The sequence below is a fragment of the Pteropus medius genome, unplaced genomic scaffold (assembly GCF_902729225.1).
Source record: "Pteropus medius unplaced genomic scaffold, Ma_sr-lr_union100, whole genome shotgun sequence".
NCBI classification, from domain to species: Eukaryota; Metazoa; Chordata; class Mammalia; order Chiroptera; family Pteropodidae; genus Pteropus; species Pteropus medius.
Window position 1 is genome coordinate 16,982,704 of NW_024349519.1, and position 20,601 is coordinate 17,003,304.

At 36.7% G+C, this 20,601-nt stretch overlaps 1 protein-coding gene, 1 long non-coding RNA gene and 1 pseudogene across 7 annotated transcripts in view; 1 reads left to right on the forward strand and 2 right to left on the reverse strand.

The window, feature by feature from the left end:
• Nucleotides 1-2,450, reverse strand: part of LOC120618370 (uncharacterized) — a 36,829-nt gene extending 34,379 nt beyond the window's left edge. For 4 of the 6 annotated variants that reach the window (XR_005657238.1, XR_005657233.1, XR_005657237.1 and 1 more), the window contains exons 1-2: nucleotides 1,397-1,597; nucleotides 28-173 (exon numbers count right to left, since the gene is read on the reverse strand). This is a non-coding gene — a long non-coding RNA (uncharacterized LOC120618370). The other 2 variants (XR_005657234.1, XR_005657236.1) reach the window with 2 other exon arrangements.
• Nucleotides 2,451-4,141: 1,691 nt separating this feature from the next.
• Nucleotides 4,142-20,601, forward strand: part of LDHB (lactate dehydrogenase B) — a 19,022-nt gene continuing 2,562 nt past the window's right edge. The window contains exons 1-6 of the mRNA XM_039882533.1: nucleotides 4,142-4,312; nucleotides 7,103-7,234; nucleotides 13,576-13,693; nucleotides 14,915-15,088; nucleotides 16,802-16,975; nucleotides 20,074-20,191. Coding sequence (XP_039738467.1) covers nucleotides 7,109-7,234; nucleotides 13,576-13,693; nucleotides 14,915-15,088; nucleotides 16,802-16,975; nucleotides 20,074-20,191 — 710 coding nt within the window. The 5' untranslated portion in view covers nucleotides 4,142-4,312; nucleotides 7,103-7,108. The remainder of the gene's footprint in view (nucleotides 4,313-7,102; nucleotides 7,235-13,575; nucleotides 13,694-14,914; nucleotides 15,089-16,801; nucleotides 16,976-20,073; nucleotides 20,192-20,601) is intronic.
• LOC120618705 (uncharacterized) lies at nucleotides 17,101-17,216 on the reverse strand (annotated as a pseudogene).

A 20,601-nucleotide genomic window follows, 5' to 3' on the forward strand; every position in this document is an offset into this window, starting at 1 on the left:
TGATTTTCAGTCCAGTAGTCATAATACCTGCTTTTTTCTTCTTTACAAACACTTATTTGGGATACAGTGCTGCTGCAGGCCGTGACCAAAGGTTACTGTGTCTTGTTTTAACATTCCAAAGGTTTGGGGAGTAAGTCTTGTGCGCCAGTTCCTCTGGGATGGCAGCTCCGATTCTATTTAAAAGTGGCTCCATTTATTATTTTTTTAAACTATGTTACTTGGAGATATAAAAGTGAATAAAGCACACTCAAGAAATTTACAGTTCTAATAAGATTAGCTAATCTGGCTTTATAACCATGTAAGAAAAAAAAAAAAGCACTAAAAGAGGCTTCCCGCACCAAGCACATACATAGCAGCGAGATCAAAACTATTTCTAGTTCTATTCTTAACTTGCAGAGTAACTTGAGGCTAATTACTCAAACTGTAGGTATTCATTTGGATTAGATTACACCAAAACTCCTATTCCATTCTAAAATTCTGTGAATATGGTTTGAAAACAGTTGACAATCTGATAACAAGACACACTTTTTATAAAAGGCACGTTTCAAAAAATAAAACCAAACCCTTCAACTTGAAGTCATTTATTATAGAAGCAAAGCATTCTACCCTCTGTAGTAGGCTTTATTATGGCACATAAATATTGTTCACAAAGGCCCACAGGCAGGAAAAGCTGATAGAGAGCAATTATATATTATTACATTTACATTCTTTATCCTATCATTTTTTATTAATTTGTTTATTCTCTACTAGAATACACACTCTCCAAAAGCAGGCATCTCGTCCATGTCTGTCTCACATGTCTTATAAATATTTTTGAAAAAAATAAATCTCTTTTGGTTATTTCTGACATTTGCATTCAGTTTTATAACCAAAATGGTGCAAATTATTTAGCTTTATCTCTTAATAAACTGGTTTAGCATTCATTGCCTCTGATATATTTTCCAACACCACCAAAAAAATTCTCCAATTCTCAGTAGACGGCGACTGGGTGTCCTATAAATTTAATTCAATTCTCATACAATCTACCTGGATATAGTGTTGTATCTCACAGTTTAAGGAATATTGTGGGTTTTTTATTTATGTTATTACTTGAAACAAGAATACATAAAAACATTGCAGATTAATTAATTTACTGTATGTGTAAAGAAAGAGAAAAAGGGTTGAATTAGATTGTCACTTTAATTCCTTCCACTTCTAACATTCCATGATTAATGACTGCCATTATAAACCAAAAGCCATTGGTTACTAAATTATCAAGGCATGCCTCCACTTCAGACACACTAGTCAAAAATCCAGGTTGTTACCTGTGCTTCTGACCAACTGGCTATAAATCAGAGGTTCCCGCAAGTTGTATTAGTTTACTAGGACAGTTTAAAGAACTCGTAAAAATACTTACATGTTTACTAGTTTGTTATAAAGGATACTGTAAAGGATACAGATGAATAGCCAGATGTAAAGGTCCATAGGGCAAGGTCTGGAAGGGTCCCAAGGACAGGGGAGCTTCCATCCGCTTGAGATTGGGATGTGCCACTCTCCTAGCATGTTTATCAACTCAGAAACCCATCAAACCTTATCTTTCGAGAGTTTTAATTTCCAGCCTCACCTTGCTCCGCCTTTCCCCTGTAATAGCCTGCTGAAATGTGAAAGGGTTAAAGAATAACTAAAACCTGAAACTGGACAAAGGAAGTCTATACCTTAGGCCTAGTTTCTGGAACCCCTAACCGCATTCTGTTAATCATGAAACTTGTAACAATGAGCGCATATGCTAACTGCCAATTTTAGCCTGTGTAACCCTGCTTGCTTGCGTGGCATGAAAAATAATCAATTGTATATAAGCTGAAAATTACTGTTTGACCATCACCCATGGGAACACTGGCTATTGCCCATGGGAACATAGGCAATCACCCATAGGAACATAACATTCTAACAACAAGCTTTCTGCTTCTGTACTCCCCGCTTGCACACCTGACCAGTGGGTTGACAGGTAGTGAATAGAAGAAATATGGACCTTTGTGTTTAAGACAGAATGAGGAATGGGATTTGGGGCTTAAAAACCTTGTATCTTGGCAATTCAGGGCTGCTCCTTTGCAAGGACAGCCGCCGGCTAATAAACTGTCTCCTGGTTAAGAGCACTCAAGTTGGGTCTGGTTATTCTGGTCACAACACCTCGAGGTCAATGGATCAGGCTAAAAGCTACAGAGCAAAAAGTTTCTGTACTTTTTAGACGAAGAAACAATAAATATGTGAAGACTTTGAAAAGAGGAGTTTGAGCTAGGGGTAGTAAATGGTGAAGAACTAGGAAGATAAAGATTACTTTAACAAAATTCATTTATACAGATTTTTCGGTCCTGATGATAATGCCTACCTTCCTCCTGGTACAGGGAGGGTGCCTTTCACATGGGAGATTCATCCCCTGCTCTCGGTGAAGAAGGAGGAGATATAAGGAAGTCAGAGTGACCTTTCTGCTTCTGTTGTTTTCTCAAATTCCTTCTGCTTAACGTATTCAATATGGCAAGGGACCAAATTTTGGGGCAGTGTGTCATGAACCTCACTGGGGAGTATATGGTCTGAACCGTTGTATATAAAAAATTGTCTTTCACACTTCACACTTAAAAAAAAACTTTCCTGGGTATACAATTCTCAAAATTTTTTGAGGCAAGTAGTGTGAGCTTTCCTGGCATTCAGAGTTGTAGTTGGAAAATTCACTTTGATCAATCAGATTAGTAACTCATTGGTGGTGGGGGGTGGGGAATGAGGGTAGAAAAAATAGCGACCTTACTTTTTCCTGTTCCACCTCTTCCCCCTTTACACAAAGACACACAATAAGAAATGCAAGAAGGGGAAAATTGGAGAGATATTTAGAAGTCTATAGAAGATGGAGATTAACTGTTTTGGAAAGTAAGTGAGAAGATTTTGGGTGGCTTCTAGATTTCTTGCTGGAGTGACTTGCTAGTTCTGCTTCAAAGGTGGATTTAAGGTGAATGTAATCATGCATTCAAGATTATCCGCCAAACCCTACCTTTCCCTGATCATCCTGTTTCAATTTGTAAGTGAACTGTATCTTTAGGGATGTTCAAAGTTCTCACTAACTGGACTCTATAATCCTAGAAAGTTTAAGGTTTATCAATTCCTCTAAACACATCCCTTTCTTAGAGATTTAGTCAAAATTCTATTATCATTTATCACATTGTAATATAATTGAAAGAGTTTGCCTACTTATCTCCTCTAAATTGGTAGCATCTCAAGGGGCATAGTGTTATATTCATCTTTGTACCTTCAGTATTTGGCACTGAAATGAAATTAAAGCATCGATTATAGGATTAATGGCCACTTACAAACAAACAAACACTCTACTAACAAAAACTCTCTTTTACATACAGGGAGTTTGTGAGATTGCTATACCTACCTGACAGCATTTTAATTAAAACTCACACACACACAGACACACACACACACACATGAAGTTGAATTTCTGCTTCATCTTTCATAATTCATTCATCCATTCACCAGTACTGCATTGAAGTACCAGGCACTGAGTTGAAACTAACCGAGAAACTACTTCTTACTAGTGGGTCCATATTTTCTGCCCTCGAGACCACACAGACTTGTAAAGAAGTTCAGAAGGCAAGCACTAGGCTTCACTGGTTTTGTTGGACAACCAGTAGGCAATTAATGCCTATCTGCTGAATTAGGTGATGGTGGTGGTGGTGGTGGTGGGGAATCCACCCGTCATTGTTGCATCAAATGAACTTTATAACTGAGATGATAAAAATTGAAAATTGTTTTATTTTTAAAAACATTCCGAAGAAACAGTATTATCCCAGGGGAACACACCACCAACACCTTAGCTAGGAACAGTGGTCCACTAAAGTTGACCTGAAAAGCAAAATTAATTTTTTTTTTTTCTATTCGGATTAAATCTAGCTGAACAAGAGCCTGAAAGTCTAGAAGGGGCGAAGATGGTTAGGTTTTAGAAATAACGCGGCCTCTGTGTTTGAGAGCCTGCCGACCGTGAGACGGGCTGAAAGTGGAGGCCGCCTTAGCCACGAGAAGGTGACCTGCTCGTTTGGAGAGGAGGAGGGAAATGTGCACACTTGAGCCCTTGTCCTTGAAGGGGATTGAGCGAGGCGAGCGGAGGGGTAGGCGGTTCTCGGGTTTCCAATCACAATAGAGAAAGCTAAGAGGCTGCGGAGGGGGCGGGCCCGGCGTCCTTCTCCCTCCTTGCAGATCCTGCGCCTGAAGAGACGCAGGCAGCTGACATTGTCTTCTTCGCGCGACTCTTTCTGCAGTCTGGAGAGTCCTCGGCCTCCTGGTAAGTTTCACATCAATATCCTGAATCCCGGCTCGCAGGCGAACTGGGTGGGACGTGCAGGGGAGTCCCTGTGTAGCAAGACTGGGGGAAGGACTGAGAAAGAGCTCTGTCTTCTGGGACCTTGATCCCTGAGCATCCGGACTCTAGCCTTGATTCAGCTCCTGGTTTTGGGGCAGCAGGTCGTGCCCTCGGAAAGGGAGCGAGGCGAAGAGAGGCGGAGCGAAGCGGCTGCAACTGAGCTCCCGGCTTTGTCCGCCGCTCAGCAGGGCTCTCCTGCAGCCAGTGCTCTGCAGGGGAGAGACTTGTTGCTTTTGCAGCTAAAACCTGGGCTCTCGTGTCCTTGATCCATGTCCATGGCGACCGCATCACCCCCAGTGTCTGCTGGCTGGAGCACGAATATGTGCCTGAGGAGCTGGGGGAGGGAGAAGGAACCAGGTGACAAGCGAAGGCAGCCTGATCTGGAACCTGAGTATTGGAATCTACTACCGTGGGATGAAGAAATGCCCTGCTTATGCGAGGCTGAGGGTAAAGGATGATCTGCGGGTTTGACCCTGCGCTCCAGTCTTTACCTGGCTGCTGTAGGCTCAGCCCTTACCAGAACTATAGGCGGGTTCATTTCTGGCCTTTTTTCTTGATGCTTCGGATGCCTTGTTTACTTTGCCAGCTTTAGGTGTTGAGAATAAGGGAGGCCTAGACTTTTTCTCCAGAGACTTTCTCCGAGGAGATCTGTGGTTGCCGCCTACTCTGTGACCTGCCGCTTTCTGCTGCGGCCGCCGAGAGGAAGAGGTGGCCTGTGGCGCCAGGGCGCGCTGCAATTAGGTCCTGGTATGAGGTGGGGGGAGGGGAGAGCTGGCGCTTCAGTGGAGGAATTAGATGGCAAAAGATGGCTTTTTAAGAAGTAGAATCGAGAGATATTTCGTAAAGGGGATCTTTGTTCCTGAGCTTAAGGTTTATTTCTAATGATTTATAGCCACAAGGGTGAAGGGGGATGAGAATATAAAAGACCTAGAACCAGAGGTTGTTTTTACCCAGTTTATCATGCTTTTCCCTTACAGGCACCACTCTGATCTTGGCAGTCTTACATACAATACAAAATATTGTCTTCTAATTTCTCATAACTCTTATTAAAGAAAAACACTTTTCTCTAGAAAGATATGAAAGAAGATCTGTACTGGCTCAAGTTTCTAAATTGTAGTTTCTGAAATTTCCAAAATTAATTTAAAAGGTCTCTCTGAACAACTAATCTATATATAGCAACCATTTCTGGAATTTTGTTTTCCCCTGTTTACTGGGTTCCTTATATACCTAAAGGATCTTAAACCAACTAACGAAAATAAACTTAATGGAGAAAAACAGTGCACTTGTATCTCTGTTCAACAAGAAGAGATGCAGCATTCTTCCGATTCTGCTCAAAATGCAGGACATGTATGAATTTTGTAGTAAGGTCGTCTGTTTGTGGAGACAGTTGCATGCTGTTCTATATTTCTGTAACATCCACAAGAAACTGCAAATGTGCTCTCTAAAGGCAAAATAATCTCTCAATTTAGTCCCTAAAGATTAGAGAAAATGACTTTGGGGAAAAATAGCTTTAGAACAAAATAGTTGTTACACAGTTGTCTCCAAATTTAAGTAATTTATTCCAACTTGGATTTACTAACTCTTAACATATACAGTTAGTTAACTAAACTAGGTTTTGTTACTTAGTTTATTGCAGATGAGAAACAAAAAATAAGACCTGGAAGCAGGAGTACAGTTTGAAACAAATGGCCACTAAGGTGACAGTCTAACATTAAATAAAAGGCAAACATAAACAATAGACATTATAATGGGATACAATTATAAAGGATGCTTAATTCTGAAGACAGGGGTTATGAACTTTACCCTATGTTTAAGAAGGCAAGGTGATAAAATAAATTTTGCTATTTGTTTTAGCTGATGGCACAAATAAATTTGGCGTTACTGGACAGAATGTTTTCCAAAAGGTCTCAGTTTTATTTGTTTTACTTTTGAATTTATTTTGGCTTATTTTCTTTAATAGCTGTAAATAAACCGATTCACAGGCTGATATTTTTCTACTGTTGCCCCTTGAAATGAAAATGTATTAAGTATCTACCCACCTTTCAATAAGCTCCAAGATGCACTAAAAGGAATTCAGGGTAATTAATTGTTTGCGTATTTTGCACAAACATTATCACTATATTATTGCCACTATATTTATTTAAGCACACGTTGTATGTCCAATACACTGTGACACATGTTAAGTAAGACTTAAGTAGAAGAAAGTAGAAGAACCAGTCAGTTCCTATCTTCCAAGAGTAATTAGAACCTTTAGTAGTGGAAATTATGTTCATAAGTGGCCATTATTTTTTTTAGACCAAGCTTAGATGATCCCTAAGTTAGTTATGTAGTTGCATATAAATTCTTTATAGTGGAGATAAAAGCAAATCAGTTAAACGTAATGTCTTCTGTTTTTCTAAAGCTATTTTCCCCCAAATCATGTATTTAATGAATAGCCACAAGACAGAATTGTTACAACTTGTTAAATACTAATACAGAATCATAGGCTGAAGAGAAGAACCCAAATTCTAATGGGATTCATGGAGATTTTGTTTTGATTAAATTCTCCATTAAAGGGATCACATGGTTCTTTAAAGTATATTCTGTGTTCTAGAATATCATTTGGCTCATTTGAAACTGGATTTTCATTCAAAATTGCAACATTTTGGGGATTGTTCCCATTCAGGTCCATGTTGTGGATGTATGGATAATATTTTGATTCTTTTCTTGCAGTGCACAATGGCAACTCTTAAGGAAAAACTGATTGCACCAGTTGCAGAAGAGGCAGCGGTCCCAAACAATAAGATCACTGTAGTGGGTGTTGGACAAGTCGGTATGGCGTGTGCCATCAGCATTCTGGGAAAGGTATGTTTCAAGAACACCATACATGATAGACTATTTCGGCATATGTATAGTCTCTTTGAACTTTTCAGAATTTTATTGTATCTTTAAAATATTTCTTTTTCCTGAATACTTTGAAGTTATAGACAGGCTGTTACATCCTTAAATACTTGAGGATGTATCTCCTGAGAGAATGATCTTCTCCTTATCTGACACAATGGAGTTAGGACACTCAGGGAACTTACCATTTGTATAATACTATTATATAATATAGAGTGCCCAGATTTAAAATTCTGCATTTATCAAAAGCATTCTTTTTATAGCTGTTTCACCCCGATCCACAATCATGTATTTTATATGCTTGTCATGTCTGAAACTGTTACTCAGCCTTTCTTTGTCTTTCTTACCAACAGTTTTTTAAAGTCCATGTCAGTTTTGTAGAATGTCTCTCGATTTATGTTGGTCTGATGTTTCCTTGTAATTAGGTGCAGGTTAAATTTTTGGGTGGAGTTATGACTAGGTGAGGTAATATCCTTCCCAGTGCATCACATCAGGAGTCACATGATGTTCAGCAAGTCTCATTACGGCTGGTGCCTGAGATCCTCTGGTTGAAGTGCTAACTGCAAGATTTCTCCATCGCAAAGATCCCGTTACCCTCTACAGTTAATAAATAATCTGGTCAGGGAAATATTCCCATTATTTCCCTCAAACCTTTCCCTAATAATTTTATTTTGAAATAATTACAAATATACAGAAAATTTGCAAGAGTAAAAAGTTAAACTTTCATATTCACTTTACCCACATTTACCAGGTCTTAACATTTTATTATATTCTCTTTGTGTGTGTGTGTGTGTGTGTGTATATATATATATATATATATATTAGTTAATTATTTCTATGTAATAAATTTTTTTTCTAAACCATTTGAGAATAATTGCAGACATCGCACTCTTTCCTTCTAAGTTCATCAGTACATTTCTTAAAAAATAGGACATATTCTCTCATAATCAATGCAATTATCAACATCAAGAGATTGAACACTGGTACATTACTATTATCACCTTCCATTCTTCCAGACTATATTTTTCTTATATACCTTCATAGACTTTTGGCTTGCCTATGTATCCCTTGTGATTCAAACCATAGTTAGCTTTCTTTAGTCTCCAAGGACTTTTGAGGAAAGAGCTCTTTTCTTATTTACCTCACTGAATTGATTCTTGCTCTTTCTGAAGGCTGCCTTAAATGTAGGAACCCCTCCCACTCTAAAAAAAATGCCGCCTTGTCTTCAGTAGAGCATACTGTCTCTTTGTATTTGTGTGAAGGCTGCTTGAATAACTTCTAGCCAAGCATATTTCTGTTTGAAAACTTTAAATTCTGAAGAAACTAATTCTGAATCTTCACTGAGAAGTCAACTAAAATATGTAATGCGCAACAATGAAAATTTTGTTCTTTAGCATTTTTTCCTAGCTAGTTTTAATTGATTAGGGGCCTATGATTTAGGATAGCTGCTTCCCAAATTACAGGAAATTTAAATAACCACAATTTAGTGCTCAGTGTTCATGTCAGTAAAAATGAAAAGTATTCCAGCTTACATTTCTTTTGTAAAATATTTTATTGAGTGTGTAACATAATGAAGTGTTTTAACTGAAATGCTTCATTTTACATCATAACCTCAGGAAATGGTAACTGTTCATATCCTGTTTTCAGATGAGGTGGCTGAGACTTAAAGAGATTAAGTAGTCTGCCCACAGTCACACAGCTGTTAGTGGCAGAGCTATATTTTGAACCCAGGAATCCGAACTCTTAACCATAGTGACTCTGTAACTTCTTTTAATTCTATGCTAGTATTTAGGCAGATAAAATATAAAAGTAATAATGAAATACTAGCTAAAGAGTTTTCATTCCTTCTGCTAATCTCAAAATTAGGATTTTTCAAGAATCTGTATCTGAGCTATCATGATTCTATGAATACCTCTGTGATTATTTTAATTGTAAATTTAAAATCTTCCTTAGTAAATAATTCAAATGAGACTGTATCTGCAGTTATACAATACCTTGGCCGAATTCTGGTGCTGAAAGAACTGACTTTACTGCTAACACAGTAGGAATCTTCCAATTTCAATACTGTGAGCGAATGACTGCCTTATTTAAAGACCATTTTTTACTAATTAAAAATATCTAAATTTTATTTTTATGGGTAAAGATTAAAGTGCTTCAAATTGTCATTAATATTTGGTAAGGATTGTAAACACCACTAGTTTACTAGAGAAAGGAAAATAAAAGTGCCTGCTCTGTCAGTGTCTGTATTTTGCCTCATTTCTCTCCGAAAGTTCTAAAAAGATATTGTCATCTACATATTACTGGTGGAAAAAAAAAACAAACTCAAAGATTAAGTGACTTAATTAAGATCACACAGACAGTGAGTGCCAGTTCTGGCTTTTTGAATCCATCACTGGTGTGCTTTATAGAATACACACATTACTTTGGCCCTAAAATGAGCAAATCTAGAGCATCAGAGATAGAGAGGTTGAGGAGGCCCACACCTCAGCGAGGCCCATGAAGACAACTCAGGCTCCCTAGTACAGCATCCCACCATTACTAAGGCTCAGTTATTTTCTGCTTTTACTTTTACTCACTCCCTCACCCTCATTGCCAGCATAATAACCATAGTGAGCTTTTACAAAAATAGTAGCTCCTGTACTTAAAAGTTCTCAGTAGTGTCACAGTACACACATAAAATCCTGTGAGATGTCAAGGCTCTCTCCCTGCCTGTCTCAGAGCGGAGCAGTATAGTGCAGGCTCCAGGGTGGGCACCATTCAGTGTCAGGAGCACCTTCCAGTGCAATGTAGTGGTACCATCTCTGACTTCATCTATTACTCTTTGCCCTCTTTCTTCAAAACACCAAGCTCATTTCTGCTTAAGCTTATTTCTGCTTAAACCCTTTTACTTGAGTGCTTCACCTGGAATGTCTACCCTAGACCATCATGGAGTTGACGACTTCCTATCATTCATATCACACCTTTGCAGTAACTTTCCCAGTAACTTTAATATCACCCTGCCTTTTGGTATTTATAGCACTTCCATCATCAGAATCATCTTAAATTGTTTGCTTAATTCCTGTTCCTTTCCTGATACCTTCCATGAGAGCAGGGACTTTCCCAAATTTGTTCATCGCTGTATTCCTGATTAGTAGAATAATGCCTGTCGCATTCAGTAATAAGTATGTATTAAATAAATGAATATTCTTGCTATTATTAATAAACTGTACTTACTTTTGGTTGAATTTTGATCATAGCTTTTCCTTTTTTATGGCCTATACTGCCAAATATGACTTCTGCCCCACTACCAATCACAAGCTCTGTATTTAATCATTAAGTCCTCATCATGTTGTTAGGGTCATATAGAGCTTCCATGCAAAGTTATTCTACCCTGAGCCTCTGTGTCCAGCTGTTTTTGGTTTGAGTGTCTATTTTCGATTCAGTCAACTGTTGCCACGTTTCTATAATACAAATACAGCATAAGAAGTCTCTTAGAAGGAGCAATGTAATTAAAGACATATTGGAAAATAGTTTTTTTTTTTTTTTTTTAATGAAGGACTTGGCTTAAAAGTAGGACTTAATTAAAATTTGGATTTTGTTCAAGAATAGACAGGTTAATGGAACAGACTAAAAGCCAAGAAACAGGCCCAAACAGTGTTTAATAAGATAGAAGTGGTATTCCAGAGAAGAAAAACATTATTGAAAAAATAGTGCTTGTCCATTTAGCCAGTTATGTGGAAAATGTTATACCTTTTCCTCACACAAAATTTTATGCAGACTAAACACTTGAATATAAAAATGCAATCATCAAATATTAAGACATTGTGGCAGTAATGTATTGGCTAAGAGGACCAAGAGGCAGATTATGGCCATGTCCACACAGGACTTTAGATTAAAAGACATTTTTGTAGTATGTTAAACAAGATTTCAATAGTGATAGTCTTGGCTTCTAAGTGACCTAGTTCCTTAATAAGTTATTGCTTTTGCAATTAATCTAAGGCTTGCTGTTTTGAATATTTTAATATATATATACACATAGATATTACATCCCAAGTGAAATAAATGGATGGTAAATTCATAGACTATACAATATGTGACTGTAGAAGGAGATTTATTTAAGCCAAACAACAGCATCGGTACTTAGTCACATATCTTTTATTTGCCGCCTCCACACTTGGAGGTTATTCTGTGGTACAGATGCAGCTAAATTCAGCGCTACAATTATTTTTTGAAAGCGTTGGATCTCTTTCTTCCTTGCCAGCTGCGTATGCACTTCTCAGCCAATTCTCTACACCCACTGAAACAAAATACAGGATCTGAGTTCCTGTGACATCCTTTTCCATTTAAACCCCAAATTGTTTTGCCCTGTTGATTTCAACAGCACCGCATGTGATGTTACTAAAATAAGAGTGATGTTCCCAGTGCTCAGGACCTTGACGGAATGTTATGGCTATTATTAAGTTATACTGTACAGCAGGTTGCTGAATAACGTCATTTGGTTATAACATCGATGAGATGCCATAGGAACTTAATTCTTGGTTATATCAATTAGCCTATGGTAAAATCAGTTTTATTATAGATCATTTTGCTGCAGTTCAAAGAACCTATTAAACATGTTATGTGAGGACCTACTGTATTAATCGAGGACTTAAAAAACACAAAAGAGTCTTGTGTAACCTTGTCAGAAGCTGCAGAAGCAAAACTATTTCAAAAATGTAAAAATATGTGTTTAAGTAAAATTAGATGAAAATTAATGCCAGTATTTGGCACACATAGAAATGAGAAAATATTTACTGAGTAACCCCCAACTCATAAAATAGTCATTTCAGAAGTTTGCAAGTAAATTAGTTGCTTGGAACTAAGAACACATTCAGTCATACGGAAGCTTGAGTCTCAGAGAAACCCTCACAAGCAAACCTTCACAGCTTACCTCATGAGGCTATCCAGGCACTGGGATTGTAGAGACAGACAGCATGGAGCTCATTTCTTGGCTCCTGCAGGAAGCGGACCTGCTTTTCTGGCAAGCTAAAGTAGGTCAAGTTTTCTTACTGGCCATCTCACTTTTCTCCGCTGCTTCACCCTCTCCTGGTCAGCACCTTCCTTACTCCTCCAGTTTCACCCTAGGCTGCTCCACCTTATCCTTCAAGGTGCTTCCTGAACCCTAATTACCTATCCTTTTTTTCCCATCAATACCCTTCCCCTGTATAGCTGATCACACTATCCTTAGAAATGGTATTTGCATTTCTAAGTGGGCACCGGTATTGATAAATCATATTAAGCTAATTATTTTGCTAACAGCCCTAAAACAGTAAAGGCAAAGATTCCAGTGATGTTCAGTGGGAGGGATAATACTTTTCAAAGATTTTGCAAATAATGAGTTTCTGTAAGATAACCACACTTCAAAGCTGAAAGGTTTTTTAGATGCATCTAAATTGACACCTTCCACCCTCATTTTTACAAGAAAAGATCAAGGACTTGCTGAAGAGCAAACAACTGAAAGGGAGAATCCAGAGTTTTATTTTTTTCTCCCACTATTCATGTTGCGATGTAGAGAATGTATAAACATATAAAATGTGTTACATATAAAACATGAAGTTATGATACTAGATCAAGGTTAAATAGTATATTTATTGATTTAGGATTTTATTTTGGATGGGTGGCATAGGATGATGATTGGAATAGAAAACAAGAGAACTCTGAAACCAGGCAAGTTCAGATTGATCGTGTATGGAGAATCTACTAGTCCTGGGCCCCTCTGTTTAGTAGACTCTTCTTTTCTCCACTAAGATATTCAACTTGGTCAGAGCCAACCTGAAGATTCCAAGCTTCAACCAGGGCTTACTCTAAAGCGAACTCAAACTCTTGATAGTTTAAACCAGATCTGCCCTTAGAAATCCTCCAAAATAAGGGTGATCTCAGGATGGACACAACTGCCCAAGGCTTTTCTGGGTCTGGGTGAGTCTCTTTCTTTACCACCATCACCCAGTAATGTAAAGCTTTGTGCACCCTGTGGCCCCTGTTGGACCAAGTTGGTTTCATCAGGAATCTTTAAGTTTACATATTCTTAAAGCAGTTTGTACTATAGCTGAATCCTAGTTGAGTACTAGAAGGTGAAATTCTGAAAAGCCAGTGTCCTATAGTATTAATAGTTCATTATTCAAGATGTTTTATCATGAAATTGTTTAAAGAGCACACCTAACTCCACAGTAAAATTCTTGAGGTTTTTAGATACTTGGTGCTTAACTATTTAAAGGGTCTCTGGGTCATAATCTGAGCTGAGGTATCCTAGAGTGGCTTAGGGGTCTAACACCTGTTTTTCTGTTTAGTCTCTGGCAGATGAGCTTGCTCTTGTGGATGTTTTGGAAGATAAACTCAAAGGAGAAATGATGGATCTGCAGCATGGGAGCTTATTTCTTCAGACACCTAAAATTGTGGCAGATAAAGGTAGTTTCATTTTATGCCCAGTGTGATCTAAGAATAAAGTGACATCCTCATTCTAATATAAAATTAGTCTTTCATCTTGGTGCATCTAGTGTTAGCAGTTTCTTCTTTTCTTCTGGTTCCAATTAATCCTGGAGGACAAACACATGTGTTACCTCTGTAAATTCACCCCCACGTGACTTCCACATGTTTGGTACGTGTCATTATGGGAAGTTGTGTTATGTTTTTTATGTGTATCTAAAAACAGGAAGGTTTTAGGCTAGAAAAAAAATGTTTGCACAAAGTAATAGAAGTGCCTTAAAGAAACTAAATAAATTCATATTCTAGTCGTCTCTGTTCCGAATTCACACATTTATGCAATAATAAATCTACAGCATGGCTGTGCTAAAGATATAGAAATGTGGGCCTTCAAAATAATTTCTAACAATACAACATTGAATAATAACTGTATTCATTGAATTGTTAGTATTCTGGGTACTGTGAAATTTTTTGTATGTCTCATCTTCATCTTCACACCAATCCTATGAGAGGTAGGTCCTATTACCTCCATTTTATGGGAGAAGATACTGATAAAGTATTAATGACTGTCAAAAATTACATAGCCACACAGGTTAATTATGAGTCATCCATAGCTATTGAGTCTAATGATCACATCAAATCATAATGTCTATATCTGTTGGGAAAGGACACTCTTCCTTGAGGAAAAATTAAAATATCCTTGAGAGAAACTCACTGCTAAAAATTAATACACTTCCTTAAAATATTGAGTATTAGAAATTAATTTCTAGCCAAGAATAAACACTTTGGTTTCTTCCCCTTCATAGACTGAATTAACATTACAAACCTAAAGGTACCTTTAAATCGCTTTTTTATTAGAAGGCTGACTGTTAAACTTGGACTCACAGTTTATGCTTTGCATTTTACTGACAATCCAGTATTCCTTAAAGTCAATAGCATGTTGAATTTGTTAGCCAGAAATATAATTTAGGGACTTCTTGATTTCCTCCTTGGTCCATTCTCTGAACCAATTTTATGGTTGGAATGTACCCCATCAGAGGAAGAAGCCATAAGAGCATTGCACTTCAAAATCATATAATATAGAAAATGTAGTTCTCATATAAATTCTAGAAGCTTTTGTAGGTTTAGGTTTCTAGAGCATATCATATAAGATATGTTTTGATGAAGAATTGTATTTAAAGTACCTTTTCCCCCCTCTCCTTCCAGATTACTCTGTGACTGCCAATTCTAAGGTGGTGGTGGTAACTGCAGGAGTCCGCCAGCAAGAGGGAGAGAGTCGTCTCAATCTGGTACAGAGGAATGTTAATGTCTTCAAATTCATTATTCCGCAGATCATCAAGTACAGTCCTGACTGCATCATAATTGTGGTTTCTAACCCAGGTATCATTATAACGCCTGAAGGTTCAGTTCTATTAATTTCAGTGTTTTGGGATCTTGTTTTATTTTCTTTTCCGAAACTTAAAAATTTTGTTCTGGTATTTAACTAACAGAAGCAATTCACGAGTCCTGTTATTGGCCGTAGGAGTGGTATTTGCAGAACAAATGTAACTGTCCCAGGTCAAATGTTTAAAAATGAGAGAAGAATTTTCCACAAAGCAATTTCATCTGTTTGTTTTATCCGAGTTTGTTGTAGAGTCTAAAAGCTTTTAAAATTTCTATAAAGATTATCTTAGAATGAATGCATAATGAAACGTTTAAATGTGGCTTTTGTAAGAAATATTTTAGCATATTTGACCTTCCATTTTCCAGAAAAATTCTAGCATCCTATATCTCTAAAACTCTTCGAAACTGAATCTGATTGAATTTGAAAAGAGTTTAAGAAAGCCATTAATCAGTCCAGGTTTAAAAATAGAATAGACTATACCGATGGACAAATATATGCGAACACCAAATGTTGCATCTTAAAACTTCTGTTCAGAAAGAAATGCATTTTTTTAGCCTAAACAGTCACAATTCACTCTTTATTTCACACTTCTTTTGTCTATAATTTGCCACCAAGCTTATTGTTTAGTGCTGGGCATAAGAGATACATTGATAAAATGGTAAAATTGATTATCTCTGACACATAGAGAAAGATTGTGAATTAGAGCTAGAGGAATCCTTGGAATATATGAAATATTTAGAGTTGATAGCCAGCAAGGACAGAGTTTATTTTAGTATTATTCTTATTCTCTTCGATCCTGGATTGCAGCTTGCTAACTAGTTTGATCTTGCATCTAAAAGTTCTCAGAGTAGCAGATAGGAATAAGATAGCTGGCACATATGGAGTTGCTGCATGCTGATCCTGTGGCAGACATTAATAACTGGTTATACAGCTTTTCAGGTATAGTTTCAAAGTCTTAACAATAGCGAGTCACTCCCACTGAACCCAAGTTGCCAAGGAAGAGTTTATAATATCTATTCCAAAATGACCTTAAAATATCTCAGCCAGTGTCTGTTATGAGTGTGGAGGTGGAAACTGCAAGATTAACCCCTTGCTTTCTTTGTGTGCACATATTCCTGTCTAGACTAGCAAGTTTTGCCTCTGTACAGCCTCGGGGCCACGCCACACCAGAATAAAGGCTCTGTCATAGTGGTCCTTTCATTAAATAGTAGGAAATGTTAATACCCTGCATTATCATAATCGTTTACTAAATATTATCGGTGCCCAAGAAAAGTTATAGTAGCATGCCTTGATAATTTAGTCACCAATGGCGTTTGGTTTATGATGACAGTCATTAACAATCATGGAACGTTAGAATTAGAAGAAACTAAAGTGACAATCTAATTCAACCCTTTTTCTGTTCCTTTCTATATACAGTAAATTAGTTAATCTGCAAGGTTTTTAGGTATTCTTGTTTCAAGTAATAACGTAAATAAAAAACCCACAATATTCCATTTTCATATTTTACTATTTCTCTTAATATAAAACTTGAAGGTTTTTATTTTTTGTCTCCAACCCCCATGGAAAGTCAAATTATTTACATCTTTCTGGGCACGTTTCATTTGGGGAATGGGGACATGGGAGAGGAGGAAGTCAGGGCGCCCTCTAATTGGCATAGCAGTTGAAATTGGTTTTGATTTATTTACATGTATTATTTCTAAAAATTTCAGTGGATATTCTCACATATGTTACCTGGAAACTAAGTGGATTACCCAAGCACCGTGTGATTGGAAGTGGATGTAATCTGGATTCTGCTAGGTTTCGTTATCTTATGGCTGAAAAACTTGGCATTCATCCCAGCAGCTGCCATGGATGGATTTTGGGAGAACATGGCGACTCAAGTGGTAAAAAAAAAAAAAAAAGACAATAATTACCTTGTATTTATAGTATTGTTCTTGCCATTCTGAAGGGGTTTTTTTTATTGTTTTTAAATTTTATTTTATTTTTTTTATTATTTTATTATTATTTATGCCTACAGCACCTGGACTTCCTGGGTGGCCTCCCATCCAGTTACTAACCAGGCCCAACCCTGCTTAGCTTTCGAGATCAGACATCGAGCTTGTTCAGGGTGGCATGGCTGTAGACCATGGACTGTGGCTCCACTGGGGCGTGAACCCAGGACTTTCTGCATGTAAAGCAGACGTGCTAACCGCTACACTATGGAACCATGTCCAAATTTTATTTTTATGTTTTTACAAATTTAACACTATAAATAGATAATTTGTGTGGGGGGTAACTTTGATACTAAGTAAATATCTGATTCCTTATCAATCTTTTACCTGTTAAATGTGTCAATGATTCTTGGTTAAATAAATTATTACTCTGATGTCAAATATGATATTCTGACCCCATCAATTCTTTAATAGTTATTATTTGGATTCTACTATAAGAGAGAGCTTTCTCTAACCCATTTATTATTTATTCATTTATTTATATCTAGGTAGACTCAGGTTTTTACTTTATTCCACAAAGTTTCTGTCGCCATCATTATAATGCACAAATTTGTCAAGTAACAAGCTCTTCAGGCTGGCTCCTGTGTCTTTTTGACACGTCTTGCCATTTTTTGAGTCCTTCCTTGCTTTCTAGAGCAATGAAGAGCACCAGGCTCATCTTGTACACCCCCTTTACCAGCACTAGAATCATCTATTTCTCTAGTGAGCCCTGTTTCCTTCTCAGGGGAATGGCGTTTAGAAACCAAGGTCAAGATAGGTGTGCTGGTGCTCCTGGTATGTCTTTGTTTCTAGCCCCTTTCAGTGGGCAGAGCTATGATAACCATAATGTTTATCGAAGAAAGAATAAATTGGGTAACAAAAGCTTTTAAATAACCAGTGTCTACTATTCAATAATGTAAAAAACATCTTTCTTCAAATGAAATCTGATTTTTAATAAGCTACTAATCATAACTATCAATCGTTTAAGTAATAAGACACCATATGGTAAATCACTCAAATATTTTCTTTAGGAATTTAAATAGAATTGTTGGACATAAATTAATAATTGCAAAAGACCAACATTAAAATTATATCGTGCTTCTATTTCTTTTACAATGCTTTGTTTTGAAACAGTTAAAACCTATTTATTCTAAATGTTTCATTTTAAGTTGATATTTCTTTTTATTTAAATTAATATTTCTGTTTCAAACAACTTTATAAAAAACATTTATAAATTGTGATTGTATTTCAGAATTCTAAACATATTTATTAAACATAGAATTTTATATGTTGAGTAGACTTATGGCATGAAACAAATTATCTAAAACTTTAATATTAATAATGATAATGATGACCTGTGTTTTACTAAATTTATTTCCACCCAGTATGCAAGGAGCTATTTTCTCCCTAAAAGGTTAAAGTATAAATTTTCCTTTGAATTTAATGAGAGTTTATAATGTGAGTTTAGTAAAGAGTTTCCTTTGCTATGATAAGAATTTGGTCTTACAATTATTGCCTTTGTGCCTTTTTATATATAATGATGCTGATTTTTTTTTTTCTGACACATTGTACCACTTTATTCAAGCATTACTTATATCTAAGAATTTGTCTGAATTTATTTCCTATATAAATTATTTAGTACGATGTCTGGTATACAGTAAAAGTTCAAAATAAATGCTAGTTATTACAAGTATATAATTACCAGAACCGCCATTCCAAAAGTAATATTACATGTCCTCTAGTTCAAGACTTACATTGTAATGAGGAAAAAATTGAGGCAAAGCAGGCATAGTGCCTCATTGAAGATCCTTTAGCTAGTTAGTGGCATGATTACAACTGGAATCATGTCTTCTGACTCCTGTCCAATGTTCTGTTCACTTATTACTGTGTCATTTTTTCCAAAACATCCACCCCCATTTTCATATTGATCTATATTATATACAAGAAATGAAAGAGAATTAAACCATGCTCACCCTGACGCGATTATGTAGATCTCATAGCTTTCAAAGACCTTGAAAATGTTTTAGTTTTCTCCACAATGAGCCTGAATTCGCCAAAGAAAGGAGATCTTTGGCCATGGGCAGCTTTGCCTTTCATAGGTGGTTCTAGCCATACTAGACTTCACCGGATGCTTTTGCTCATATTTTCTGAGTCTACAGTGCACTTCCAAAGGTCCGTGAGGAACACATACTTATTTCTCAAGGCCTAGGTCAAATGCCTTTATATTTGTAGCCTTTTCTTGCACTCATTTCCCCTCGATATTTATTATACTTTCTCCATATTTCTGTGAGAGCTTATTCCATTGGTTTAGTTTCTTTTACTTGTCTGTTTCTCCCAGTAGATTCTGAGCTTGTGCACGGCACAGAGCATGTCTCTATTCATATTTGTATGCCTAGATTTTCCATATTTGTTTTTGGCTGAGCAGGTGTTAAGAATAGGTAAGGAGGTTGTTTTGGTGCATCAAATAGCCAATGATAGCCAACACCTTTGTCTGCTGTGCCTCTAGAATCATTCTTGGAAGGAAATATTTGATCCAGTTAAGAGCAGAAAAATTCATTTTGGTTATGTGAAATTTCTTTCAAGAAATAGAATGAACTTGAGGCATGAGAAAGAGATACTTTGATTATATTTGGGTCTTAGCTTATTAGAAAAATAAGCAGGAGGAAAGTTAAGAATTCTTCAAACCAAAAGTTTAGGATAGTCTTGAACTAGAATCTCTTGTGATTCCACAAGCTTAGAGAAAAACAAGAGTTTCATATTTTCTGTAAATATGATACAATAATTCTGTTTTACACTAAAAGGTTGAAAGTTAAAAGATCAGACGTGTGACTATTTGAATGCAAATGTCAGTCTTTTGGAGGGAAGTATACTGGAGTCAGTTGTCATTGGAACAGTTCCAGTAGGAAATTTGCATCATAGGTGAAATCTGAACTAGGAGAAGAAAAGATTTTTTTAAATAATGTCAGAAATATGTAAAATATTTGTTTGTTTGTTTGTTTTTCATTTTTCAGTGGCTGTGTGGAGTGGAGTGAATGTGGCAGGTGTTTCTCTCCAGGAATTGAATCCAGAAATGGGAACGGACAATGATAGTGAAAATTGGAAGGAAGTGCATAAGATGGTGGTTGAAAGGCAAGTGGAAGGAGATTTAAGACAATTTCATTTTTACTTGATGGAATTATAAATAATTTCCATGGCTACCTGCTTAAATAAACTCTTACTATAATAAATATGAGCTGTTATCTTCTGAAAAATATTCCAGTTCCCCTAGGGAAAGCAAATATTTTTCTAGAGAAATTCTGTTGTAAAGGTAAGGTGTGAAATGTGGAATTAACAAGTGAGTAGGGCTTCCAAAATGCCTCCTGTTGACAGGGAAAGATGATTTACTTAGAAAAGTAAACCTAGACACTATCAGTTTCACAACTGCCTGAAATAAATACTTGTTGATCAAGTGTTGAAAGTGTTTAAGTTGTGCTGTATTTACCTTTCCACTCCGAACTAAAGATGTCTCCCTTCCCTCCGTTTTTCTTTCTTTCTTTCTT